Source organism: Dinoponera quadriceps, unplaced genomic scaffold (genome assembly GCF_001313825.1).
Source record: "Dinoponera quadriceps isolate SergipeBrazil2010 unplaced genomic scaffold, ASM131382v1 scaffold2094, whole genome shotgun sequence".
Taxonomy (NCBI): domain Eukaryota; kingdom Metazoa; phylum Arthropoda; class Insecta; order Hymenoptera; family Formicidae; genus Dinoponera; species Dinoponera quadriceps.
In genome coordinates this window covers 574,028-601,841 of record NW_014557105.1, presented here as the reverse complement: position 1 = coordinate 601,841, position 27,814 = coordinate 574,028, and the positions used below count along the sequence as shown (strand labels likewise).

The 27,814-nt window shown below is 45.4% G+C and overlaps 4 protein-coding genes across 6 annotated transcripts in view; 2 read left to right on the top strand and 2 right to left on the bottom strand.

Annotated features, from left to right (window-relative positions):
- LOC106748674 (regulator of G-protein signaling 11) overlaps nucleotides 1-10,780 on the top strand; it is a 28,971-nt gene extending 18,191 nt beyond the window's left edge. Inside the window, exon 17 of the mRNA XM_014627437.1 lies at nucleotides 10,675-10,780. Within this exon, the coding sequence (XP_014482923.1) occupies nucleotides 10,675-10,696 (22 nt within the window). The 3' untranslated portion in view covers nucleotides 10,697-10,780. The remainder of the gene's footprint in view (nucleotides 1-10,674) is intronic.
- LOC106748677 lies at nucleotides 8,086-15,563 on the bottom strand. The gene is made up of 9 exons (XM_014627447.1): nucleotides 15,447-15,563; nucleotides 11,815-11,881; nucleotides 11,217-11,343; nucleotides 10,787-10,917; nucleotides 10,510-10,619; nucleotides 10,140-10,285; nucleotides 9,872-10,070; nucleotides 9,199-9,315; nucleotides 8,086-9,027 (listed from the first exon to the last, which is right to left on the bottom strand). Exons 2-9 carry the CDS (start codon nucleotides 11,872-11,874, stop codon nucleotides 8,910-8,912), a joined length of 1,008 nt encoding a protein of 335 aa, XP_014482933.1. The 5' UTR covers nucleotides 11,875-11,881; nucleotides 15,447-15,563; the 3' UTR covers nucleotides 8,086-8,909.
- Nucleotides 15,564-17,545: 1,982 nt separating this feature from the next.
- On the top strand, nucleotides 17,546-22,611 carry LOC106748676 (4-aminobutyrate aminotransferase, mitochondrial). Of its 2 annotated transcripts, none has more exons than XM_014627446.1 (10): nucleotides 17,546-17,643; nucleotides 19,404-19,531; nucleotides 19,907-20,046; nucleotides 20,327-20,413; nucleotides 20,529-20,724; nucleotides 21,081-21,253; nucleotides 21,334-21,474; nucleotides 21,580-21,737; nucleotides 21,828-22,096; nucleotides 22,174-22,611. In XM_014627446.1, exons 2-10 carry the CDS (start codon nucleotides 19,423-19,425, stop codon nucleotides 22,287-22,289), a joined length of 1,389 nt encoding a protein of 462 aa, XP_014482932.1. In that variant the 5' UTR covers nucleotides 17,546-17,643; nucleotides 19,404-19,422; the 3' UTR covers nucleotides 22,290-22,611. The 2 variants fall into 2 exon arrangements, with proteins under 2 accessions (XP_014482932.1, XP_014482931.1); XM_014627445.1 differs by having other exon boundaries at nucleotides 17,586-17,643; nucleotides 19,879-20,046.
- Nucleotides 22,580-27,811, bottom strand: LOC106748673 (UPF0505 protein C16orf62 homolog). Of its 2 annotated transcripts, XM_014627430.1 has the most exons (18): nucleotides 27,633-27,649; nucleotides 27,414-27,501; nucleotides 27,113-27,325; nucleotides 26,873-27,035; nucleotides 26,555-26,763; nucleotides 26,353-26,483; nucleotides 26,087-26,263; nucleotides 25,626-25,970; nucleotides 25,448-25,548; nucleotides 25,175-25,356; nucleotides 24,951-25,094; nucleotides 24,696-24,859; nucleotides 24,471-24,633; nucleotides 23,962-24,154; nucleotides 23,746-23,885; nucleotides 23,515-23,676; nucleotides 23,108-23,374; nucleotides 22,580-23,033 (listed from the first exon to the last, which is right to left on the bottom strand). In XM_014627430.1, exons 1-18 carry the CDS (start codon nucleotides 27,647-27,649, stop codon nucleotides 22,947-22,949), a joined length of 2,946 nt encoding a protein of 981 aa, XP_014482916.1. In that variant the 3' UTR covers nucleotides 22,580-22,946. The 2 variants fall into 2 exon arrangements, with proteins under 2 accessions (XP_014482916.1, XP_014482917.1); XM_014627431.1 differs by lacking the exons at nucleotides 22,580-23,033; nucleotides 23,108-23,374 and having other exon boundaries at nucleotides 23,531-23,671; nucleotides 27,633-27,811.
- Between the last annotated feature and the right edge of the window lie 3 nt (nucleotides 27,812-27,814).

The following is a 27,814-nucleotide window of genomic DNA, read 5'->3' as shown; positions in this document are numbered from 1 at the left end:
CCCCCCCCCGGCCTGTTAAAACGAGAATCACGGGACGACGCAAGGGTGACTCTCACGTCGCCCGATCCTCCCTAGAATTCGAATCGATAATCACGCGGGGATTTAATTGCGCGCCTTGAAAAGCGCGCGCCCGGTATATCTCTCGAATATCGCTCGAAAGAGAAACGTCCCACCCTCTTCATTTCTGCGTTTACCTCCGCCGCGAAACACCGCGTGTCCCAGTGTCCGGCGCGTCGCGTAACTTCAGCGATGTGCACGTCCTCGTTTCACTTACCGTTTAGAATAAACGCTAGCGTTACTGTATTACGCCGTATCCTACGAGCGTTCGATATTAAAGCTATCGGCAAATTATCGTGACCTGATGTATCTCGTAAGTATCTAATCGCAGATGTCTCTTCACGTACGTGCTGCATCGTTAGACTTCGCCGGAATCGCCTCGTATCGAGATAATTCGACCGACGCGCGTCGACCGCGTTTCGTTCGGTCGATCCTCGCGATCAGCGAGTCTCGCTCGGACGAATTAACGCTAAACGTCGGTAGGAAAAAAAAAACGAGCAAGAAGAAGAAGTACACGAGTCTGAATAGTTCTCAAGTCTCGAGCTGGGTTCGCGGTCCTGTTACTGCCCCAGGACCTCCGACCCGGCCAGATAATTATAGACGCACCCTCGCTAGATATCCGGGAGGAGCATGCCCCGGTTTTCCCGGGAGTTCCGAGACTAAACGTGTTCGAAGAAAGTCGTGCTCTTAATCGTAACGTCGGTGTCTTCTCGTGCGTAGATTTAAGGTTTAGAACGATACGATTACCGTCGCGCTTATAATCCCCGGAACATTTGTCTCGCGTACCGATCGCGGTGTTAACTTACGACGACTCCGATCGCCGCGAACGGGCCGCGGTTCCTCGTTCTCCGCGAGGCGGAGAGAAACGGACGAGGAACTCGGTCGATTCGGAATCAGGAGGACGAAAGAACGATCGCCTAACTGTGCCACGCGTTTCCTCGACGAGGAGTCTAAAGTGGGGACTCGAGGAGGCCTCGCTAATTTCCTCGCGACTGACGAATCGATTTTCGCCTCACTCCCTCCCTCCCTCTCTCGGTTCGCCTCGATATAAAGATCTTAGATTATTTATTCGAGAGTTCGGATTCTTTCCCTTTCTTTTTTTTTTTGTATTTTCACCCAACGTACGAAGGAGAAAAAGAGATCGGGGATCGACTGTTATTCGAGCACAACGAGCCGCGCCACGACGGTCTGGGCACGCGAGCGTAATCATAAGGACTTTAAAAAGTATTCACGAGACGGTCGTACTGTTAATTCAGCAGCTCAACTTAAGTATCATAACGTTCTTATACGATAGGTTAGTCGATAATGAGAGAGACTAGAGTTAAAGGCATATGTCCCGCGATCGATAAGGAAAAATGAATATAATATACTTGCCATTACACCGGGCGTGCAATCTTTCTTTTCGTTCGCGCCACCGGCGATCACGCGGATCACGCGGAATTGATCCTTTCTCGATTCCGCCATCCGATGTGCGCTTGCACTTTGCACGGGCCGATTGTACGTGGCCACGGTACGTCGAATCTTCGGTAAGAGACGACAGACACACGAGGGAGAACTCGAACGCTGGGGGAGAAAGCGCGAATTCTAAGTAAAACGGGAGGAGATGTGAAACACGGAGCAAATCAAAATAAACAGCCACACACTTTACTCTCGCCTAAGAACGCCATTCTGTGTAAATAATTTCCGACGTCATCGCGTATCGCTTTCGAGGGAGTCTCTTGGAAAATATATTATATTCATCGCAAAAGCCAAAGACCTCGTCGTCGTCGTACAACGAGGGGCGCGCGCTGGGATATCCGCGTAAAAAGGGATCTTTGCATTCTGTCGCGACAGCCATCGATCTCCCGGACGCTTCGCGACTCGCGAGTCGAGACAATTGTTTCTACTTATTATTTATCAAATTGTTACTCGCTACGGACGCGATCGCAAACGGTATCGTACACTGAGAAAAAAGTACTTCTACATTTACTCGCGGGATATAAGACTTATTTCACAGAAATAAATCTTGTTTCTGTGAAATCAATTTTATTTCTGCAAAATAAATCTTATATTCCACGGGTGAATTTTTCTTTCTTTCTCAGTGTAGATTTTAGACTTCCATTCTCTGTGAGCATTAAAATTACACAATGCCTCAATTTCGCACTGATAATTGCGGTTAAACGAATCTCCTTTTCAATGCGAAGTATTTGTAAGGTCACACGGTCAACGCTGGTGATCGTGTAATCGTAGTATTAATTGTACGGCGTTATTTGATCGCAATTTGCGGTCAGATCACGACCTTTTGATTCCGGTTGCAAAAGCGGCCGGATAGACAAAATTCAGTAGATAACTCCCGGTCGAAGGACGAGCAGAGAGCAACCTTGAGCGCGTCCCTCACACCGCATTTTGTATAACTTCAAATCGCGCGAGGCGTGGCTACATCGATTACATTTTTAGCATGACATAATCACGATTGCGAGTGTTCACCTGCGCGGGGGTGAACCTTCCGTCGGGAGAGAGATTAATAATGTTCAATACGGCGCGCTCGGAAGCATCGATAAATAGCCTCGTTGTCATTCGCGACGTTGTCGCGGGTCAGCACTTCGACGTTGCGCATCGAGAGGAAACGCGATTTATTTCGAAACGCCCGAGAAACATTTCGATTAATACGGCAGAAATGGCGCTTAGTGTAACAAAACGAAATGTGATTAGTTCACATAATTATAGCGTATATACGTAGACGAGACGGTAGATACGAATAAGGGGGAAAAAAGAAGAAAACAAAACAAAACAAATTGTCCAATATGTATCTTTCTATATAAAATAGTATGTACTGCTGATATATATATATATATATATCTATATATATATATATATTATGACGTAATGAAAAATTGACTTGCGTAAGTTATTCGTGTTTTGCAAGTTGTATCTTTAAAAAGTCTGCGAGATCCGGTGCCGTAAACCGTGTATGCATTATGACATTGCTTTGCATACGGCGTTTCTGAGCGTTTTTCGTTTTTATATCAAATATTTTTTGCGATCCGTGAACAGAATTGTAAATATTGTTGGGATAGCGCGTTTATATATATTTTTGTCGTGTACATTTTACAAATTATATTTTTATCTAGATGTAAAACAACACATTTGTAGGGGAAACGCAACATTTTCGCGACAAACGCGACAGTGTTAACCGCTGCCGCGTTTATCACGGAAAGGTCGAAACTGCGAACGGAACGATTTTTCATTTGCAACCTCCAAAAAGAAATACCGACAATTATTGTTAATCCGGATTGGGAGAACAACGTACTGTGGATTGTATGCTTAAAACGGACACACCGTGATTTTCCTCGGATCGATATATCACGCGAAACACGAGATATTTCTATTATATCGAGATAACAAACGGGATCTGTAGGATCCATCGAATGAGAAGAGAAAAATAAGAAAACGATCATAGAGATCGACACGCAGTGCGCAGTAAAAGAAAGTCAGTGTGGTGCTCATCATCGTGCTCACGCTGAATTGAAACCGTTCGAGTTGCCATGAATCCTCCGAACAGTTCGGACAACACGCTTAAATTTTTCGCTNTTTTCCCCCCCCCCCCCCCCCCAAAGTCGCGAAAAACTCGCGTGAACGTCGCGCACGCGCGATTGTTCAAGCGTGTGTGTATCGTTCATACGCAGCCTAAGTGACGATGCGAGCCGGTCGTCGATGAGCGAGTGAGAATGTTGCGTGTGTCATTTTGCGCGTGTGTGCTAAAGATCTAAAATCCGAGGCTCGTTCCGCGACTCGAAGCTTTTACGGAACTTGGAACTTCTCAGGCGACTTCGACGGTCCGAAAATTCAAGGGTTTTAGATCTGCGATTTTAGAGCGTGTCGATGAGTCGATTCGACTCGCTTTCGTTTGAGAAAGCGGAGCTTTGAGAATTCGCATGGATCTGCGAGAGATGTATTAATTAGTGACACACATCGCGCGATCGGCGCGGCCCGAGGAGGATCCCGCGGGAGGATCCGACCCCCCAGTTTCCTCGGCGCGGCCCGATCTAATTGTTTCGATCTCGATTGGCGAGATACAGTCGCATACTTTCGTCATGTATTATTAAGCGTAAGGAAAAAGAATTGTGAGAAAGAGACTTCGTGGGTCCCGCGCACGTCGATCTCGCCATTTACTCTGTCCTCTTTCCGAAATTTAACATTTTGCACAAAACATATGGCGCATTATTCACGCAGAGCCTAACGTGAGAAACGCTAGAGACAATAGGGAGTAAAATCTGTAAGTTGCATTGTTAAACTTGCGACCAAAAAAAATGATGATACGAGGAGAAATTACGTAGATTCAAAATTGCCTCCACAATTTACGCCCTTCCCCTGTTCCTCGATTAATTAATTAACTCGTCGCGTTGGGACAGAATCGATGAATCGTTCCGATTATTCATTTCACGTCCAATTACCGTCGTCAAATCGACGTTACCATCCAATTACCACCAAATCTGACCGATATTACGATTTATCCGTTCGTTTATTTACTCATTTATTTTCGACCCTAGAACTTACACCTTCAGATCGTAATCAATGCCGCTTGGTACGTTAAATACCAGACAGAAAGCGATTTAAAGAAGAGAATACAGAACGTCGCATTCAAGTCGTCCTGCCAATCGCGAATAGCAATTTGCAACCGACTCGCGCATTCATTATTTAACAACATCGACGCCATTACGACGCCGTAACTTGGCGAACGGAATGCGGCCAATCACACGAATACACACAATGTTCGAGATCACTCACCAGCTCACTCACCAGCTCCCCTTCGCCGTCGACACCTGTCCTCGTCTCGTCCGTCGCTCCTTGGTCAACTCCTCCATGCCCCGAGACGTCGACGAAGAAGACGTCTAGTGACGATCGCACTGAACGCGCTGATCGACGCAACGACGATCGTCCGCCATTCGACACACTCGTCACCCGCCGAATTCCGCCAGTACGCAAAGATTGTTAATCGCGGTCGCGCCGTTCGGTTGATCGAGCGATCGACGCTCCACGACGATCACCAGTCGCCGACACCCCCGACGCTTGTCACGCACTCCCGATGAGCGAGAAAAACCGCGAGACACGACGAGCACCCGTCGAACGTTGTCCGTTGACCACCGATACGTTCGTGAAACTAACGACGATCCTCGGATAAATTCGGATAAATTCGGAGAACGCGCCGACAACTTCACGTCGCTCCGCGGGGGAACGATCGGTTTCGCGAGGATCCACGAAAATCCGTTAATCGCGGGAGGAAACGTCGATCGACATCCTCGATGATTCGACCGAGTTGCTCGATACGCCACGACGGTACGTGTCGACGCGGAATCGCGTCTTTCGGCGAAAAAACGACGTGTAAGCACGAAACGACTACGGAGCTCGCATTCCAGAGCGAGCGACGCGCGCTGATTGTGCGACAGGTGACTGGCTAGTCAACAAACCGCTTGCCGGCCGGCGCGTGTCCTTCGTCATTCGCGTAAATAAAAAAACGTTGCTGTTATCGCGTAACGTTCCAGCGACACGTACAGCGTGCGCGTTATTCGTCTCGCAGATTTTAGTACGATCGATACTCACGGATAATCGTCGTGTCATTATGCATAACGAACGACGGGGAATCCCGATGGAATCGCGACGAGTGTAATGTCCGACGTTATTAATCGCGGAAATATCTTCTTCTTTTTTATCAACAACGTTTCGGCCGGTTCAGGCTCGTTGAAAGTCTTATTAGTATGTCTCAGCGATTATGTCGATTTATCAGTTGACTTGACTTACTCCGTTAGTACCGACGTGAAGTTGCCGCTTAGTGTTGCTAACGTCTCGCGTAACGTCGCGGAATCGGGAGCACGGAAGACTCCATTAATGCTGTCCTGTTCCCGAAGTGCAGCGACATCGAAATTTCCAATCGGGAACATTATTTGTGCATCATAACTTTTGAGGACTTGGTGAGTCGACAACGATTGCATGATGCACAAATATTCAAAAATAATTGGCCTAATTGGAAATTTTCAGTTTTACTGTGTCTGAAGGAAAGGGGCAACATGAACAAAGTCTTTTGTATAATGACAACTTCGTTATCTGAGTGCGCGTTGGAGAGTGTATTGTGTGTGAAATGAATTTCGGAAGTGACAGAGTGACGGACGATCGTCGTCGAGCGGAGCTTCATGATCCAAGATCTGCGTCCACCCGGTATAAGAAACAGAGCGACCGGCGAGAAGGAAACGGCATCGGCCGGTGAGTAAATTCATCTGTTCTATACGAGCAAACAATCGTTTCCTCTCTTCAATCATGACGATTTGATAAGAAAAATATGTGTGCGGCGCGCGCACACACATACGTACAGGCTGTCTCCTGTTTCACGGTTTGCACTGAAAAAAAGTTTGTATCGAACGTATTTGACAATGGATAACAAAACGTGTTTTAGGGTATGTTTGTAAATACACTCGGAGAAATGACTTAGCAATAGCTGGTCCAAATTTTGCTGTTATTGCTAAAAACTGGTTATTAAAAATAAAATACATTTGCTACGAGATACAACTTTATCAGCTGAAATTATTATAATATAAATATAATTATTCAAATTGAGTAGTTAAGGTTGATTAACTGTGCTTTCTACCTGGCTGTATAGACGATACGAAATACGTTTATACCAAGTGACCAAGTGATGTAGTACCTGAGGTGATTAACTCGTGATTCAGAAATCTCGAGTTCGAGGTCATCAGTGTTTAATCGTGTTTTTCAAATACGACATAGCATTAATTTAAGTAAGTGACCAAATTGCAGACAAAATCAGTATATATTTAACATCGTACAGGACAGCTTGCGTTAAAAAACAGAAAACATTAAATTCCTAGTTAAGAATGTGAATATGATTTTAGTATTATTGTGCGTTTTAGCTAATATTTTACGCTGTAGTGCCTAAATTCAAACAGCTAATAAATTTAGTTGCGGTAGCAACGACATCAGTTGTTTTATAAATTTGCTAAGGAGCATTGAAGTGATTATTTATCTGAATCTCTAGCATTTTTTTCTGCATGACGATTAGAAATTTTGTTCTTTCAGTCAAAACACGTTTGGTTGTCCATTGTCTGGTAGAATCAACCATATTCATTTTTCAGTATGAGAGACAGTATCGCGACGAAATTTCCATCATCCTTTTCGCGAGTTCTAGGGTCCGATTCCCTTTTTTTTTTATTTCATCCTCTCTCGTATACCGACGCGAAAAGTTAATGCAGTATCCTTCGCATACTCTCGTAATCGCGTCGTCCTGAGGACGTTGCAACGATGGACGCGTGTTCTCTGTCTGCTCATCTATCGTCCATGATCGTAACTGAAGGCGATCCGCCTCTGTCCAACGATTTTCTTGATCCTCTCACTCCCAAATCACGTGTGAAATTTGCTGAGAAGTTATTTGCGAGTTATTTTTACAACACATCGATGGTACTATTGTCTGTTTACATCAAGTATTTTTCATTATCATTGAGAAACAAAATAAAGACGTGACGGTAATTCAATCCCACGTGTATTCATCTTGTCACAGAAACGTTTTAAATAAAAAAAAAAAGAACGGAATAGACAGGAAGAATCTATTGTGTTTGTCCCAGAGATCGACAGATGTTGTATATTTTCTTATGGAAGCGAGAGGATTAACGATAAAACGAAGAGAGAGTATGCGTGTGAGAGTCGTGAAGGAAGCGGAAGAAGGGAGAGTACGCGAACAATTAACCCACAGATGGGCCGCGGGCGTTAATTAGTTGCTTAGCGATTAGCGGTACAAGTGACAAGAGAAAACCAGAAGATACGTTTGTATTATTGTACACCTCGCGCTAGAATTTGGCGTAGCACGAGTTCTGACTTGACGCGCTAATGTTACACTTCGGCGACGATTAACTAATAATTATACCGCGCGTGCGAGAACGATATAAATATATACATGCATGCATATACACATACATACGTACATACATACATACATACATGCATACATGCATATATACGTATGTATGTATGTATATATTTATATCGCATATACATATATATATATATATATACATAAAAAGTATATTATATAAGGAGAAGAAAGAAAAAAATGTTACTAGGTAGCGATAAAATACGTGGTAGACGATAAAAAGAAGGCTTTAGTGTATATAGTTTTGTAAAGTGTTAACTATAGTAAAAAGATCTACGAGATATATATATATATATATATAAACATATATACATATACATGTGAATGTATGCATGTGTATATACGTATGTATGTACATATATATACAACGCTGCGAAAACGTACGAGCTTCGTACGCTTCACAGCTGATATCCATTAATTGCAAGTTCTCGTTGGCGGTCGAAGGCGTATAATTGGTGAACTGTCATTTCGTTAAGCATAGTTGCATACTGATTAATATATCGTGCGTAAGGCGGAAGAGGAACGTTAATGGTTACGTATATAATATGTGATATACGCGTAAAAATTTTAAGCTGTCAATAGAATGTCCTAACATTAAATATTATAGTGCCATTAAAGCAGAGATTCTTCTCACTCGCAATTACCTCTCACGTTTCATCTCACGGAGGACGTATATTATGTTAGTATTATACTTTACGCGTTCTCAGCGTATTTCCCAGGGCGGTCGGCGAAGAAGAACGAATGCGATAAGGTAAGATAAATGTTCTCATGAAATTTACAGAAGGTAACCGAAACTTTTCCCTCGGGCTCGCGCGTGCGAGCACCAAAATTACGTTTATGGCGAGATATTTATTGGTCTTAAGAATAAAAGTACACGTACATATTCCACATTCAGGCGCTACATGCGGAAAGTCAATGGTCGCAGTTCGCGGGGAATTGATCAGTAACAGTTGCAACGATCGGTCGGGCAATTGGACGGATAACGTATGCAGCGTCTCAGGCAGTACTGGTCGGCGCCCGGTCGCTCGGCGATGTCGCCGATAGCGTCGCACGTCTCTCTGCGAACATAACGAGGCGGAAGTGAGAACATTTGCGAAATGTGCGGACACTACGTCGAGAGGACGTCTCACGATAATCACGCGACAAATGCGATTGATCGATCGTTCGGTGATCCGCAGTTAATTGTGATTCGTTAAAGTAGCCGACCGGTAGGACGACTTAATACTCACGGACAGTGACATATACTCGGCGGGCAATTCGACGGGACGCGAATGCAATTCACCTGACACCACTCGCTCATGTTCTGCCTGTGTCGGTAAGCCGCGGTAGGCTCGCACACTTGAGCCCTGAAATCGCGAACATCCAATAATTAAAAGTGAATTATATAAAGTAAAGCGATAGCTCTACCCGAATCGAAATGTTGACTCTGTATCGAACTTTTAATCCTGCAGCACAGTAAGATCTAAGATATAACTTCAATTCTAACGATATAATTTACTTCAATTTTCACCATGATGGCGCCTTAAATTTCCGTTTTCGTTGTTTTTAGCATCGAAATAGTTTGTTTCAAATATTCACGTGAATTTCCTCTACTCGTAATTAATATACCAAAGGGAACTGTCCCGTAAATAAATATATAATAATAATAACGGTGATAATAACAATTTAATAATCGAAATATATCGGGAGCATTTATAGCTTCAAGGTAGCAGTGCGATTAAATTCTGTGGACTTAAAAGTTCGAGAAAGAAGTTAGTAGGTGTAGCATCATCAAAGTGGGTTTATATTAGACTATAAGCCATCTAAGTAGATTCAAGTAGATCAAATTTTCCTTAAGAGCGTCAAAGTAGCATCGAAGTTTCGATTCGGGTCGTGAATTGCACTCGTCAATCGATAATTCACCTCAACGGTCGGACTAACGAGGTGATGGGGAATTTCGGAATTAAAGAGTAGAGCCCAAAGATGGTGTTCTGAGTTAAGAAACGCGGCGGTATGCCGCCGGTACTAGTCAGGATCCTCACGTCGGCGCAGTTGCGGAAGGTCTCCGGCCTGCCGCATCCGACGGCTTCCGTGCCGTTCTCGCAGGTGCCCCACATATTTCCTGAGGAAATCAACAAGCGATACGCAGTGAGAAGTGAAATTTAGAGAATATAAGTGAGATATATCGTACCTGTGTAGTAACTCCATTGCACCACGCAATGCGAACAGGTGATGTACGGCGGTAGGGTCACCGAGTATCGTATGATCCCTTTCTTCGCTGTGTCGCGCGGAATCTCGAAACGGACGTTCTTCGTCCCGGACACGTACAAAGGATAACTGCGCATCGAGAAGTGTTAATGACGACCGTCCGGATGCGAGGAAAGAAAGAAGCGCTAGCTTCTCACGCAAAAAATATATTCATTCACTTGCACTTTATCTCGTTTCATCTCGCTAATATAATATTTACGTAAGTTATATATATGTCAAGTTATATATATGTCAAGTTATATATGCTGATTTATCTCATACAACAATCTCCTGTGTCGTATGAAAATACTTACGAGTCGAAGCACTCCTGCGTCGCCTCGCGCGATGGATCGTTGTTGGGACAAAGGTATATCTCGAATCTCCCGAAATGATTGGCGGTGAGGTCGATCTCTACGTCAATGTCCTCCAAACAAATTAAATTGATTAATTAAATTCATCTCATTATGATTTCTTCGCAGATTCATTCTCGGGGACACGTAAAATTTTCAAGAGGAAAACGTTTTACTTCGTGTTATGCACGAGTGGAAATGATGATTGGTTTGAACGCGAAAATATCGGGATCCACGTTACCTGGCCAGCCAGGTAATGCCTAGCTATAATTCCATTGGCAAACTCGCCGCCGGCTTCGTGAGGACGAGGGGATGCCAGATGATAGGCGTCGCCGCAAAGACCGCACTTGCCTTTGTTTTGCTCCCAATGCACTGTTCAACAATTCTCGTTAATATCAGCGTTAACAGTGAAATGTGCAACAATTACAGAATTAACGCTAGGACGTATGCCAGCGCATTTGCATGAGATTTGCGTTGAAAAGCGTGAGAAAGACCGCGCGATCGACCTGCGATAAACGAAGTAACATATAAAATATATATAATATATAAAATATATAAAGATAATATATAAAATTTGTAAGGTACACTCGTTCTGCCGAAACATAGCGGGATATTTTTGCGCCGGCGACCGTTTTCTAGCAATTCTAATCAGCGGCAATTCGTGGACGAACCTGCGTATCCTCCGCAGAAGAGCTCGTTGTCATTGTAATTCACCGGGTTCGGGTAGCCGAATCGCCACATGCAGTTCCTCGCCGGTGGGTCCATTAATCTGCCATGGCCGTGGATCTTATCGGGCAACTTTTCAAATCCCCGTCGCGACGAAGCACACGCGAGAGCGAGAGCGAGAAGAAGTAAAAGTGTTACGCAAGAACGCAGAGAGAACTTCGTAATTACTCTATACTTTTTTTTTCAATGCGATTCAATTTTATATGCAATGTCATTTAAAAAAAAACGGACGGCCTCATTACTTTTACTCGATACTTGAAGTATTAAGGGCACGTCCGTGAGAAAGTGTTGTGAAATTGCGAATTACGCGAGAGACTGTGTCGAGCGTTTCCAAAGACAAGTCGGCGCAATGTCGAACTTTCATCGTTACTGGCAAAAGTAAGAGTGTAAGATACGTAATAAAAAAAGAAAAAAACACAAAAAACGCGCACATTCACTAATCAAAATCGGTAGTCTCGTTCGTCCCGATATTACGGGATATCGAATTAGATGTCGTCGCGGCCGAATCTCGCGGGTACCACATAACAGAACAGATGGTCTTACCTGTACGAAGATGTACGCTATCACGAGCAGGATATCGTATCGTCGATGCCTAGTGATCATCTTTCCCCTGAAAGCAGTCATAATTAACGTCGTACGAAGCGCTCGTCCGGATGAGGCGATTCTTCTTTCTGAGCGCGAACACGGAGAGACCGATAATATATATCTCTCGCGCCAAAAGACTCGCCGGGAACCGTTATTCGTCGGACGAGAAAAAAGAATTCATTACGAAGCGGACGTAAGATGCGATCGTTTAAAATTCAGCCGCCGATCACGAGCCTTTGTAAGGCGGGCGTAGCCGAGAGGAGGCTGCGAGAGGAATTTTTGGCGTGTGTCTAAGGACGAGGATTATTCCGGGATATCGAATTAGGCGTCGTCGCGCCCGAATCTCTAATTGTAATATCAAATCCCACCTTCGAGGGATCGATGGAACGAACGTTCGCGCGGAACGTCCTTGAATCATCAGCTGGGGAGCCGAATCTTGCGTAAGAGAAGTAAGGCGACGTGTGTATTGTGCCAAGGGTGTTACGACAATAACGTCAGCAGCGCGTCGTTGTCGGCACGTATTGTGTCACGCATTAGGCGACACGCGCGCGCGATTAGGACCGACGCGCCAAGGATCGATCGCTCGGGTGTCCTTTTACCAATGTCGATTGTATCTTTTTGCATCAATTAGCATTCCCGAGTAATTCTACGATATCGGTCTCGTCCGTTGAGACTCGTCGATCGACGTGGAAATACCGGTAGCTTTCCATAAATTAGCGACCACATCTCTTGTTTATGGAACACGTTTCTTTTTCCTTGAATAAAATCACATCTGTGATTAGAATATATAATTATATTTCAGCACCGAATTCTCAATAATATCTATGCGTTCGCTCTCAGAATAGTTCTAATGTAATCAATCGGAGACCTCTAGAAAATTAACCGACTGATTCTTTAGTTAGAAACGTCTGTGAGATAATCACAGTCTTTAATGGATTAATAATTAACTTCTCTTTTTCTCTCTTCTCTTTTTGTGCTTCTCTTTCCGTTAGGCTGGAACCTAACTAGGAATCTTTCGAGCACCATATTTCTGATCTGCCCGATTCAGAGCTAAATCACGTAATGACGTGATCGTAAATTCGCATAATTTATGAGAGACGATGATTCGACTCGGGAGGGATTATAACGGCGTTCTAAGTTTCTCGACTCGTCGAAATAACTGTGTCTTTAAAACGCGACTAATCGTACATGCGGCATACGATTTGCATATATATTTCGCGTGAAGTTTCTTGACTCTCGCGGCCGGTCATCCGCGTGGAAAGATTTCATTGTCTATCGGAGCTCGCTTTTTTCCCGTCCTGCGGAATTATAACGAGCAATAACTTTCGGCTCGAGTAGTTGGACGAGTTGAGAATGGTCGCATTCGCGTTCGCGACAACAGGATAAATGGATTCCCGGAGTCACAATGGGACACATTCGTTGGCGGTCTAAACAAAACGAAAGATTCGTCGAATGTAAAACAGAGAGCTGGTTAACCTTCGCCAGAAGCGGCTTTATCTCGTGCTATCAAACCACGGTGACAAACGGAGGAAGGGGGCGAGTCGTCGAAGGGACGCCTCGGACGGGGAGAAACCGTGTTCGAGACGAACGAAGGCGCGATAGAATGGAATTCGAAGTGGCTGCGGTGACGATCGCGCGACGCGTAAATCTGACACTTATAACACAAGGCTGTCTAGTTTTGGCCATCCTTTTCCCGATCCATGCCAGCCGTTTCGCGATCTCCGCCGTCGAAATTCCTCCGGATGAGGATGGGAGTCGACGACCGTTCAGCACAAACACGTCGGAGAAGCGCCGCTAATCACGCCTATAGAATGGCACATCGCTGGGAAAAATGCAAAGCCGAACGGTATCGCTGATTTGTCTCGCGAAACCTGGACCAAGTAGGAGACAAGAATGTAAAAAATCGGTAAGCTCGTACGAAAGAAACAAACCCCGTTAATTGTGTGACCGAATATCTGTTGCCCGGAAACCGGACGAAAACTCGGTTGCAGGAGCAGAAAAATTTCCGTAGGAAGTCTCTATTCGGTCAGATCGCTCTCAGTTGTCCCAATCGAGATAATTTTTAATGCAGCCGAACGTTCACACGAATGTTTCCGGTTCTTGATAACGAAGATATCATTCCTTCGTCACTGAACTTTCATTTCTTATCGCCGAGTCTTCGTCTCATCCAATTACAGGGGAATTAAGATTCTTTCCCTCGCACTTGAAACTTGCTCGTGTTACGTTCGAGCCGGCAGCTCGCTTTTAGTTGATTGCAATATTCTCGTGATTAGTTATCGACGATTAAACAATGGGACGTGGCCGTTCTCGGCCGAGTTTCTTCGACTTATCGGACTTCAATAATCGGACTTCGCGTCCTGAATTATATATATGCAGACTGCACCGCGATGGCCTCGCGCAGTTACCGAATTTGTACGCCGATCGCGGGCCCGGGCGACGTTTTTGTTAACTGCCTTATTATCTCTACTCGTAAATACGTCAGACGCGCGAATAAATATAGGGATAAGCTAATAAGCTCACGGGAATACGAGCGATCGTAAGTTATCGACGGGAATACGAGAATCCTCCTCGTGCCGTATTCTCTGCGCTGTATTGAGTCGTTCGCCCGATTCGAAAGTTGCGGTCATAAATTACCGGTCATTCGAGCGCAGACTGCATTACTGCTCCGTAAAATCTTAATATATTCGAAAAAAGTTCGCTTTTTTCTCCGTCTTCTCGAGATTGGCGTTAAATTTTCGGGATCGCTGTAATTTGAGATACGCGAATAAAAGAGTTAGAAATTCTTCTCCACACCTAAACGAGATCGGGTTCGCCAGGTTAAATTGTGTCCTTAGAATATCAGCGAAATCACAAACCAGGAAAGAAAGAGAAAGAAAGAAAGGAGGGAAGGAAACCGAGGCATCTTCGGTTTCCACGAGCGTGCATGCCAAGGTCGCGAACTCTACCGACTCATTTTTAAGAAGAAGATGCAGCAATTTTCCGCAGCTTTCCATCGCGCGCCTCGTCTCGACCGGCCATCGGAAACGCGAAAAGATTCGCGAAAGAACCGCGGTGTATATATGAGAGAAGATGCTTCAAACGCTAAAAAACACTCACAGTAAATATATATATACAGAAAAAAACTAGTCTTCAAATAAAAAATAGATACTCTCATATATAAGCAAGAATATTATAATCTTCCTAGAAGACTCTCAGTCTTGATTTGATTGAATTTCTATCGACGTAAATATTAAATACTTGAGCTCACTTCGAGACTAAAGATCTCCCAAGAATATTATTATATTTTTGCTTACATATGAGAACATCTATCTTGATTTAAGACTAATTTGTTTCTGTGTATAAGGACACAATATAGTGACCAACTATCCAACGCATCAAGAGAGATCGAGAAAAAGTGAGCTTCGGTATGAATTTTCCGACGTTAACTTCCACCCGTGATACCATCCTGACGAGTTTCCTCGCCGAACCCCATAAAGCACCCGGAACCGCCCATCGACCTAGACCCGGCGAGTCGATGCCTGCAGCTCGCATATTAATCCGGTTATGAATGACGACACATAAAACGCATCGATACCGTACGCTATACTTACTCGGGTGTACGTGCTCGGCTTCGGCAATTAATCGGCTGCTAAGCGGACGAGGATCGAAGACGGAGGTCGTGCTCTTCGAGGCGGGAGGGTGTGTGCTCGCGCGCAGTCGTCGGGTCAAGTTACTCGGTGGATGTCACCGGACCGATCTCTCGGTGTTCCGCGCGCCGGTCGGGACGGGCCCACTCGAGTGCGTTCGCGCGAGTGACAATACGCGTCGCGCGCGGCCCGAGTTGCCCAAAAACACAACCACCTCCACCTCCGGGCAAAGGACTAAGGCGTGGTTTGCAGGTGACTCCGACGATGTGTGATCGCGAGGCTGCATAGGTGGGGACGATCGGAGTGGAAACTGGAAAATTGATTGAGCCATTTGGCATTCTGGATCACGCGCGGGGGAATCGCGCGATCGGTTTCCCGATGCCGAAACTGCCTCTATACGGGCGTCTATACGGGCTCACAAGGTCGGGCTCTCTTGTCTCCGAAGTCTCTCTCTCTCTCTCTCTCTTTTTCGCTGTCGCTCTTTCTCCGTCGCTCGAAACGAAGTGAGATACATCCTTATTCCGAGACCGTCGAGAACGACGAGATCCAAGACCGATGACAAATCGACGCATTGTTGTCGGCTGCGAACCTGTCCGATGGGTCGATTCTCCGTCTCCAGTCGGCGAGCGATCGTAATTGGTCATTTACTCCCCCCGTCCTTAGTAACGGGGTCAAGCGCAGTTTAAACACCGCGACACTCTCTCGATGAGACGCACATTGGAGAAAAAGATTTGGTAGAATCAACGAAAGTTTGCTGGAACTACCCTGGTGGAAATTTCACGCATTTCTTTTTTTCTGAACAGTTACTGTACAGTTCATTAGCTTCTGTCTAATAATTGCGGGGTAAAACTACTTGTGACTTGAAACTTCTAATCAAGATGCAACGCTTTTCCTGCGTTAATGTACACGAAAGATTCGCAAAATCTGAACGCAGTTACTGAACGAAAACAGAACAATAAATGGACAAAAAATTGTTCAATTGATTAATAAGCGAGTCTGCTGCTCATAAAATAGACAGTTTTGCGCTAGAAGAACCTTGGAATAAAACTTTATCAAGTTCTTGTCCATTTCCATCCAAGAAGCAATCCAGCACGAAAACAAGCATCGTGTGCCGCTGGCTTAAGAAAACTGCATATATTTCTACCAGAGTAATAACATCTTGCCGATACTATTTCGTCGATTCAACTGCTTTCTTTCCTCAGCGTACGTTCGCGCATCATCCGCGTGCGCTCGTCCCGGACTGCTGGCTGGCGGTTCGCCGATGACGATCGATCGCAGCCCGCGCAGGGAAAAAATCTGCGATACGATAGAATTTCGATTATTTCTTACGCAATTCATACGTGCCTGAAGAATTACTAATACCTTTTCTTGACTTTCCTTAATATAAAGCTCATAAAGCTCGTAAACAGCGATAAGAAGCCGTAGATAACGGCCGATCGAATTAACAGCGCGAAACGATTTAAATCGCGCCGAGGACGCGCGTGCGAGCGAGCGAGCGACATGGAAAATGTATTCGAATTTATACTTTCACTTTCACCGATCCCACGCGCCACTCGAAATCGCAGAATGTGTTACTACTATTCCGGACACGAAGTGCGATATATTCGTCGGCGGGACGACGGACAGACAGACAGACGGTCAATTGTGTAACAAGGACGATAATTCAATCGCTCATATCGATCGGTGATAGTTACTATCGCAGATAGACGAGTTCGAGTAAGAAGCCCGATACTTTTGTCCTCGGTATCTCTTACCGTTTCATTTCATTGATTCAAAAATTTCGAGATTTTTCTTCGAGAGGTATATCGTGCGACCGTGTCGATACTCGAGAACGGTATTCGAGAGATAGCCGTGATAAATCGAAGCATCCCGCGAGTGCACGACGAGGAGCTGCACCACGGCACAGGCTCTCTCCAGCGAAGCGGCCGTTTCCCGCACAGCTCACGCCCTCATAGCTCGGCCGTTCGCGCGTTAAATGGAAACGCTATCACAGCCGCCAGCTATCAGAGCGGCCAGTACGGTTCCATCCCTTCCGCAGAGACGACGTGGTCGGTGAGCCAGGCAGCCCTCTCGCAGCATCCGTGCTCCCATTGTGAACGTACGATGCTCGTTAACAAGTGCGCTCTGGGCGCGTGTGCCTCGCGCCGACAACTGCTCAATGGTATTTATCAATTTCGTTCTCGTTCCGCGGACTCCTTCGTGTAAATTCGTGGATCGTGAGGTAAACAGGGAGGGAGAGAGAGAGAGAGAGAGAAGGCCGATCGGATGGGAAAAGCACGCCTTTCCGTCGCGGGTACGCCGAGCTCGGCAAAATCGATAAATTCATCCCGGTTCCTCACAGCTGTTCCGTCGCCCCGCGAGCCTCGAGAACTCCTCTGTGCTCCTGTCCTCTGCAAAGCGAGAGATAATAGTTGAGTGACATGCGATAGCGAAATACCGTTAATGACAATTGAACAATGCGCTATTAGGAAATTGACGTGGACTCTCTCTCTCTCTCTCTCTCTCCTTCTTTATCTCGCTCGCTTGCTCGCTTTCCGCCCTGACGTGTTCCGCCACGTATCTTCAATACGTAGTCTCTGAAGTAGTCTTCTTTCCGAAAATACTTTCGGCCTCGACCTTGGACGCGGTGCAGCGTGTTAAATTTAAATTCCTCGTATTATCTCGCAATCCGCGCGCACCTTAGGTAACAATTGGCAAACTGATAAGCAAATCAGCTTTGCACGATGCTTGCTCGTGCCAGAAGCGTGAAGTTTGACTTGCCTAATTTGCATACACGCGAGGTATTGTACGCGATCATGTTCGTACGTGTGCGAATTGTAGATAAATATGCCGGGAAATTATTTCAACGTTGAGATCGCCCCGAAATATCACGAAGGATAAATTTGTCGACTGTTACGGTTGAGTTTTGCTGACCGACGGAATATATTATTAACACTCTATCGTGTACTTTGCGTCGTTGTGACGTTGTGAGATCGCGAGGGGCGATGTGAAATCACAGCGATATATCAGCCAATCATCCTTAACTGGTGTCAATAGAAATAATTGCCCAAGCTGATCTACCAGGCTTGAATGAGCCAGTTAGATAGGTTTTCCTGTCCGAATATCAACTTAATTCGTGATCCGGTTAGGCGCAAATGAATTTCACATGAGTTTCGTTGATTAGGATCGATTAACACATCGTCAACGCGTTGTGCCTTACCTTTCTAAGATACTTTTAACACAATTACAAAATGTTTTTTACCTGTACGAGTCAATATAATAAAATCTAAAAGAAAAATTATAATTCTTCCTTAGAGAACTATAAAAAATTTAGCTATGGATCGGTCGATCAACGATCATCGAGAGAAATAAATTTACCCGATCGGTTGGCAATGTGTGGAGGACGAATTCCACTACGTAAAAAATATTGTGCCAAAAACGATTTATTGAAATTTTGTGTTATTTTAACACGGAGAATATGTTAAAAAGTACGCAAATGTGTTAATTTAACATTATGCCTGTATATTTTTCAACACATTCCCCATGTTAATATAATACAAAGTTTCATTTCATTTGGCACGTTTTAACATAAAATCTGTTATTTTGTACGCCGATAAAAAACAATATGTTTGAATTTACCTAGAATGGACAAGTGTCGAACGCGTTTTGCCCGAAGGAAACAGAATTTACCTGATTATAAGACCGAAATTTGACTCGTGAAAATAAGAAATTCCGTCCCTTCATCCGAAGCGCGTCTGATTCGTCCGTTTCTAAATTCAACCAAACCATTCTTTCAACGTAGCGAGACAGACCACGTGCTCGAGAGTAGGAGCGACCTGGAGCAACGGGAACGGTCGTCTCCGGCCGGCCGTCGCGTGTGCTCCAGTACGCACGGAGAGGAGAAACGCGGGGGGGCACTTATGTCGGTTTATAATGTTGCAGGCGTTGCAACGTGGAGGAGATGCTTAACCGGTTCGGCGTCGTCGAGGGAACCCACAGGGCCGATAGTGACGACGGAGATACCGGGTCCTCAGTCGCGCAGCATGTTACAAGAATTGAACGCGATACAAGTACGTTTCATCGTTAGCATCGTTCAATCAGCTCTGCCACGGAGCGCCGCACAATCTTGCAATTATGCGCGTAATATCTAATTTGTCCGTTGCGACTCGCACGAGTCCGCCTCGCTCTTTTCGCGAATTTCTCGCACGATCGAACATTCACATGACGGCCGCAATTCAAATTCTCCTGGCTGAAATCCATCGATATGTAACGAATCGTGATAAACATAGCGTGAACAATAAAATCAAGCGTGCGATGTCTTCGGCAAACATTGCTCCGTGTGTACCGAAGACACACGAGAGAAAGAGAGAGAGAGAGAGGGAGTGGCTCACACAATGTTGCGATCTGTGATCCTCAGCAAGCCTCTTCCGTACAATTCTTCGTAGACTACGAGAGATCCGCCGGCAATTACATAATGGACGTCGACGGGAACGCGTTGCTGGACGTTTACATGCAAATCTCGTCGATGCCCCTGGGGTACAATCATCCGGCGATGTTGGAGGCTCTCGCCGATCCCGTTAATCAAGTGAGTAGCGATATAAAGCCACTCCGCCGAGATATTCACCTTCTTCTTTTCTCCTCGTCTCCTTTTTCATCGCGCGCGCGAAATTCCCTCGCATGCTGATTCGTCCTCGACAGGATATATCACTTAGACTTTAAGTGCAGCACAGCTCGATAAGCCGCCGGACACGGCGGTGATTCGAAGAAGCGGCTGCGAACTGTCTCGCGAATTACCTCGCGATAAAACACGACACGCTCGGGCGACGCGAGCTGACGGGATATTCCACGTGTGTTTCCTCTTGCAGAAAATTATGGCGAACAGGCCGGCGTTGGGAGTCTTCCCGGGCAGCCAGTGGGCTGACAAATTGAACAGGGTTCTGCTGAGGAGCGGGGTACGTGAAGATAACAGAGCCTCTCTCGGTTCTGTGACTTTCTTTCGATCATCCTCCCCATTCCGGTTCGTCTTCCGTTGGTCACGGCTTAAATTCAAATTCCTGATTCGGACAGGTCACCCCGCCCGGACTGTCGCATCTCACGACGATGATGTGCGGCTCCTGTTCCAATGAGAACGCCTTCAAGAACATATTCATCTGGTACGCCGAGAAACAAAGGCAAGGAGCGCCGTTCACGAAGAAGGAGATTGAGTCGTGCATGATAAATCAGACCCCTGGCTCACCGCGATTCTCCATCATGTCTTTCAAGGGTACGGTATTATTATTGTTATTTTTTTGCTGCAACTTTTAGCGCAACCTGGTGACATGCTGATTGGTCGGTGCGCTTTTTCTCTCTGTTTCAATGAACGGACGCCGCATTCTTTTTTTCTTATTAATCGCTGAAGATGACCCTCGCTCGCTCGTAAATCGACGTTTAACTCTTACTCGCCGTTAATGTTATGATGACATCTGTTTCATTGCTTGATTGTACATTGTTAGAGTCATTTCTGTACTGATTGTTATTATTGTCATCACACCGGTCGATCGACTGTACCGGCAAACGCGCGAGTTAGCGTTTCTAATTAGGAACGATTTTTTCCCTTTCCGGTGCGTTCAACGGCAACAGGAGCGTTCCACGGTAGAACTCTGGGCACTCTGTCGACCACGCACAGCAAGTACATTCACAAGCTGGACATACCAGCCTTCGACTGGCCTGTCGCCTCTTTTCCCGGCTACAAATATCCCTTGGAGGAGAACGCGCGGCATAATCAGCAGGAAGACGAATGTTGCCTCGCTGAGGTGTTCTATTTCGCTGTTTCTACAGTTTGCTCAAAGCACGCGTAAATACGAATAGATTTGAAAACCGTACGATATTTCAGGTCGAGGAATTATTCGAGAAGTATAAGAAGGAGAAGAGAACACCGGTGGCCGGCGTGATAATCGAGCCTATTCAGGCCGAGGGCGGTGACAATCACGCGTCGCCGGAATTCTTCCGGCAGCTGCAACGTATAATTCGAAAGGTAGAGCGCACACATCTCTCTTGGAGTAATTATCGTCGTTAGCGGTTATGAAATAATCGAAATGAAAATGCTGCTATTGTTGTGTTCTAACGCTTAACACTTCAGAACGGAGCGGCGTTACTTATCGACGAAGTGCAAACCGGCGGCGGTCCGACGGGGAAGATGTGGTGCCACGAGCACTTTGAGCTGGACGGCCCGCCCGACCTGGTGACCTTCAGCAAGAAGATGCAACTGGGAGGCTATTATCACACGGAAGCTTTCAGGTGAGCGTTCCCTTTGCGCCGATCCAATAATGCTATATCCTCAAGGAGGATTAAAACTCGCGCGCAAATTAACTGTACGTCGTCACGCAGGCCGAAGCAGTCGTATCGCGTGTTCAACACTTGGATGGGAGACCCCAGCAAGGTGATTCTGCTGGAAGCGATCCTCGATGTGATAAGGAAAGAGGACCTCTTGGATAGAGTGACGCAAGTTGGCGGCTACTTGATGAAACATTTAACGGATATGCAGAAGGAGCATTCCGGCGCGATAAGCGCGGTGCGCGGACGTGGGACGTTCATAGCGTTTAACTGCGCCTCACCTGAGACTCGAGACGGCCTCATCAAGACGCTGCAAACCAAAGGTGAGATATACAGCCGTGACGCAAGATCTACTCGCTAAAAGATGGCACTCTTTCACGCTCTCGTGCGCTCTCTTCAGGTGTCCAAGCAGGCGGCTGCGGCCAGCAATCGGTGCGACTCAGGCCCGCGTTGACCTTCACGCAGCGTCACGCCGACATATTTTTGGACGCGCTCCGCGCTAGCCTAAAAGAATAAAGGACACCGATCATGGCTCCTCGTGTCTTCCAAGGTTGTCTTCCATAAACAGATGTAACGAATACTCGCCGGTGAGATGTATCGATGTGTCTGCGAATCTACGAACGCCCATTATTTTTCTATGGCAGTTACACATTACGTACGGGCAACATGTCTGGAAATCGACGCGATCCTCTTGGCCGGTCTGCACACACGCGTACACAATGAGGTTCTAAACGATGCGAAATTGCAATAGGAAGGATCGTGCGATGAGATATCGTAATTATTATATATGTATATGTATATATATATATATAACATTGATATTTTTATTGCATTATTATATGATAGAGTACAAATTCTTACGTTTAGTCATACATTCCGTATTTGGAACAGCATTCGTTATATTAGAAAAAAGAATGGAATATGATGTAAAGGTACGTGATTTACCTTGCGCATTCGTTGACTTCTCGCGTTCGAGTTAACTGAGACAATGAACCTATATTCGAATTTGTTCATGCCGCTGGTTCGATCAATACAGTGGGAAAGTTTATTGCATGATCACGAAATGTCTTCCGGGGGGGACTGCCGATAATAAAAGTGAATTGAAACGCATCGAGACTGTGTGTCCCGACGACGTTATCGAAACGTCTCCTAGACGACATAGGTTATCATTATTCACCTAGACATCTTCTTAAGTATATCGGCAAAATGCTCGTACTCGCGATGATGACTCTTTCGTATCATGTAAGCCTTCGTCCTCATCTGCAGAAAATACCGGAGTAAGCACGCGAGACTTCAGAGTAAGTAAGTCGTATTATTGCAAGCGCCATACTTACCGTCACTTTCGGGTCCACCGAGCCGTGGCGTTGCGACAAGTTCCACAGATTTACAGCCATATTCGCCAGCGCGGGCTCCCGCAGATCCGCGCGGATGATGAAACAGTTGAACAACTCGAGCGCCAGGGCCGACTGCTTGTCGAACTGATCGGTGGATCCGAGGTACTTGAGGTGGCTCAAAATTTCCTCCACGATCTTGGAGCAAATCTTGTTGACCTCGCCGATGAACTTCTGATCGGACCCGTACAGCTTGTCGTTTGAGTCGACCTGAAACCCCGAAACACACTCAACATTTCTCCGAGAAGTTCTAATCGATTTCTAACTAATTCTTCGAGTTCTTAGTTCGTAGTTATTCTTAGCCCGTGGAGTTCTTAATTTCTAATTCTGAGCGTGAAAGTATGAGATACCTTATCGATATGGTAGGGATAATTCTCCTGCGCGACCGTCGACAGCAGGTCGAGCACACGCAAATACAGATATGACTTGGTCGAAGTGTTCTCTTCGAAACAACGTTGCACCGCGTTAAGCAAGCCTCTCATCAGATACAAGACACCGTGCTCCGGGCTGTCCTAATAGCGGGGCAATGTTACAATCACAACGTTGACGCATGATGCAACGTGTAATCGCATAATACGCACCGGCACCACCAGCAAGGTCGACAGGAAATTCGACAGGTACGAGAGCAGATACGGCTGAGAGCTCTTCTGCCGGCCGTCGATGTCGATGGTCTTCGGCATCTCCGGGACTAAGCTCAGAGCCGCTTTGAAGCAGGCGTCGGCTGAAAGAGCGATCGAGTGGAGCGAACGTGAAATCTTCGTCGTGAAGGTGAAGTCGTGAAAGTGAAGTTAGCTTACCCTGGCCCAGGCACTGATTCAAGAGAGCCACCTGCCCGGACAACAAATACAACTGAAGGCGCGTGTGGACCAGAGTCAACGACGGGATCGTGATGAAGCAGAATGCGGCGCAGGCGCGCACGAACGCCGACGTTCTCCTCGTGTGATGGCCGCGCACGATCTTCCTTGTGTCCACTGACAATCTATTTACACACTGAGCGCAAAATTGCCGAAAAAAAAAACATCAGTTGAAGGGCTTCATCTCTTATTACATTAATTAATATCTACACGTAAGACGTATGATAAGACCCCACTAGGGTTTATCCGAGGAATAGACCTTCTTTCACGTAATTCTGTAAAGAGTGACTTCCACCAAATTCTGGTGAAGCTAACTGATAAAACAATTATACAGCATACAGCGTACAACTTTTCGGAAGGGAATACTTTAGAAGTATCACTATTCTTCGTAGAAGAATGTAGAAATATCTAGTATAAAGGGGAAATTATTTCAAGTCACATCGACACTGTACCTGTACAAGTTGTATATGAACACTATCGAGATTGGGAAACGCTGCTCTGGCTTCGGCGTAGAAGCTCAGCTGCTTTTCAAAATCACGCCCGTAATCCACTCGTTGCACGAGGCCACATATCAACTGGCCGATTTGTCGTTTCTCATCTTCGACAGTTAGGGCACTACGAATCGATTCCGAATTAACATGAAGGTAAGAGGTAACAATGCTATGACGGATACGTACCTAACGGAGTCGTGCATAATCCTAGCGATGAACATTAAAGCGTTTATAATAATGGGGTCCGTAATGGGCCCATTTTGCGCGCTCAGTCCTTCTATAACAGTCTTACAAACCTCGACTTTGATGCTTTCTTTATGAAACAGATCTATTAACGGCAGAAAATTGTCCTGCGAACACACAGCGCGAAAAATCGCTTGATGCAACTTGCGCTTCTAATCCCGCCAATTATGAATGATGTAGGATTCGACAGTTAATTACCACGGCAAGAAGTGACTCGAAGTCCTGCGTGTGGGTGACTATCTTCTCAACGATATTCTGCAATTGCGGATAATAGCTCTCGAAGGCTTTGTTCGGTCGCAAACGGTCTATGATTTTGCCGAAGAACAGATTGAGCTCGTTCACCTGTAACACACACACACGCATTACAGGTCGCTTCGACGACGAACCGCCAACGACTTGACGCAAAATCCGCTCGAACTTACGGAAAAGTGTATGACGGTGAACTGAATCCAGATCTCGACGCAATGCATGAATTTGTTGGGATCTGTGAGCTCGGTCACGTATTTCCATATCACATTGAGCACCGACTGGCAATCCTCTTTCGGCGGGGACTCTCGCACGAGACACTCGCCCAAGCTGCGATACAGGAGATACTGAGGATATCCTACGAAAGGGTCATTGAAACGGTGACACTTCTCGAGTCAAAAACGTGAATCGTTCTATATCGTTCATTTAATTTCTCATATAGTATCTACCGTCGTCTTCGCTCGCCACTATCAGATTCACGAAGTCCATGGCGCGTGCGGCGATGTACGTTGGCTTGAACGCAGTCAGCACGGTATTTAACAATAACGATCTGAAGTATAAAAGGCACTGTGTGCGTGAACAATCGGTGAAATGATCGTGCGAGCGACGTGTGTCAAAAATGCTCACCCGTTTTCTTGTTTTTTACACCGAGACAGGACTTCTTCGAGGAGACTCTCGGGCGACGTTGCCACCAAGACTTGCACGATCCAGTCCAAAGCCGGCGAGTAAAGATTCAGATACGAGTGCAGGATGACGTTTTGCTTCGCTAAGTCGTGCCTCACAGCAGCACCGAACAGCTGCTGGTACGTGAAGAGAAAGTCGTACAGGTTCTCCCTTACGAATTCAAAATCCGACGTTTTGTTCAACGCCAATCCCACGCGGCATAAGTAGCAGCGCGCGTAAACCGCGATCAACGGGTTCCCGATTCCTCTTATCATACGAGTTATACGTAATAGAGCGGTATTAAATTCGCTGATATGGAAAAATATAAGAAATTATTATCATTATTATTATTATTGTTATATCTCATAATATTTATAAAATTGTTTTCCATTTTTCTTTGACTTTTCGAAACGATTGCGTCTTACCTTGTCGTTAGGAAACTGTACGACTTTATTATCGCCATTTCTACATAGAGACGCGGCACCAGTTCGCGTATAGAGGCTATCTTGTAAAACCAATTCCGACACGTCTCCTTCGCGTTCTCCGGAACCATGTCGGGTGTGAAATTATCGGGCAAACTCGTGGGTACTTTGCTCCCCGGTCTGCGAAATGGACATTGCAATTAGCAAGGGTAAAGAAAAAAAAAAAAATGAAAGAAAGCACAACTGAAAGGCAAAGATACGATAATTACTTGTAGTATTCCGCCTTCATTTTCAATCTCTCGTAAACAAGCTTCCCAAAGATATCCAAGATATCTGTGATGAGAACAAACTTGCTTGGGTAAAAAGCCATTACAGACGTATCTACTAATAATTTGGCACACTGAAATAACCGAGCGTTAATATCCAAGTCTCGTGAGCTAAGCTCCGGCTAGCTGCATAAACGATAAGAACCTGAATGGCTATTTTCAGAGCCTTCACTCTTTGGTCGGAATGCCACGCCTGTACCAGTTCGTTGTTCAGCTGCTCGATTCGCGCGGTGTATTGCTGTTGCGACAGGTCCAGCATTTGTCTAACAGAGCCTTCCTCGAAGTCGTCCAACTGCTCGAGCCGTGTCTTCACTTTGTCGACCATTGGACCGCTTGGCTGAACTTTTACTACAACTGCATAAAGCCGTATGCTTCAATGAGGGAATATTGGTCTCCAATTTTAGATATGTACATTCCTCCGCAAAATCGTATAAAAAATTAATCTGATTGAAAGAGCGAGTACCTTTTTCTCCACCTGGTAGAAAGCTGGTAACGATTGATAGTTTTTCGGAAGTTGTATATTTGCTGAGTATGGCAGAACGTCTGATAGACCAGGGCTCTACCAATTCTTCCGCCGTGTCCTTCAGCTTTTTATTGGCCAGTGCAACATTACAAGAATAATCCCACTGCAAGTAACAAATGTATGTTGCAAAGTAATTTAAGTATGCTTTAGGAAAAAAAATATAGATTATTTGTATCCTACTTCATCCGCGGCCATTTTGGAAAGAGGATCCAGTTCTTCACGAGCAAACTGTGTAAGGGGATCAGAGCCATCCAAAGAGGAATGGCTCAGCAGTGGATCACTAAGTGGATTTGCAGGGATTGGTGTATGCGTCGGCGTCGGTGTTCCAGTGGAAGAACCTGTGCTTGTACTGCGCAATACATTGCGTCTAACTGCGCTGCGTCCATCGATCAGCTATACGGGCATAATAAACATCTTTCTTTTAAAGAATCATGCAAAATACAGTATTACAATTTCAAAACTGCTTAAAACTGCATCTTACAGTGACCACAACTGGTTTCAGAGGATGTTCTACAGCTTCTTCTAGGCATGTAAATTTTACAGTTCCATATTCCATAGGCTTCGAAATCCTGCAAGAAAAATCTCTCTATGGGGAACCATTATAAAAACTTTTACGTTCGCACTGTCAGAGTAGAACTTTTTCACATAGTATTCCAAAATTATTAAAAATTACAAATTTAACAATGATAAGCTCCCTCACCATTCTATCTCCGTCATATTTCACGTGCATCGAGACACTCTTTTCTCCAATACAAGTAGAGCACAATCTATCGTATCAACATTATACATATAGTCTATCGCGTAGCTGTCGAATTTGACAGTCAAAAATACGCCCGCAAGGTTAAATGATTTCCCTCCCACTAACCTTTCCTTCCTTATGAC

What these genes read in the sequence shown, in the direction of transcription:
- LOC106748677 (XM_014627447.1), bottom strand. Translation starts at nt 11,874, where the DNA reads ATGATCACTAGGCATCGACGATACGATATCCTGCTCGTGATAGCGTAC. An exon ending in GGCATTACCTGGCTGGCCAG is followed by an intron (nt 10,620 to 10,786) that starts GTAACGTGGATC and finishes ATTTGTTTGGAG; the next exon opens with GACATTGACGTAGAGATCGA. An exon ending in CCGAGTATATGTCACTGTCC is followed by an intron (nt 9,028 to 9,198) that starts GTGAGTATTAAG and finishes TTATGTTCGCAG; the next exon opens with AGAGACGTGCGACGCTATCG.
- LOC106748676 (XM_014627445.1), top strand. Translation starts at nt 17,586, where the DNA reads ATGCTCGTTAACAAGTGCGCTCTGGGCGCGTGTGCCTCGCGCCGACAA. An exon ending in TCGCCGATCCCGTTAATCAA is followed by an intron (nt 20,047 to 20,326) that starts GTGAGTAGCGAT and finishes TTCCTCTTGCAG; the next exon opens with AAAATTATGGCGAACAGGCC. An exon ending in GGGTTCTGCTGAGGAGCGGG is followed by an intron (nt 20,414 to 20,528) that starts GTACGTGAAGAT and finishes TGATTCGGACAG; the next exon opens with GTCACCCCGCCCGGACTGTC.
- LOC106748673 (XM_014627430.1), bottom strand. An exon ending in TCTACCAGGTGGAGAAAAAG is followed by an intron (nt 26,764 to 26,872) that starts GTACTCGCTCTT and finishes GGCTTTATGCAG; the next exon opens with TTGTAGTAAAAGTTCAGCCA. An exon ending in ATGAAGGCGGAATACTACAA is followed by an intron (nt 26,264 to 26,352) that starts GTAATTATCGTA and finishes TCCATTTCGCAG; the next exon opens with ACCGGGGAGCAAAGTACCCA.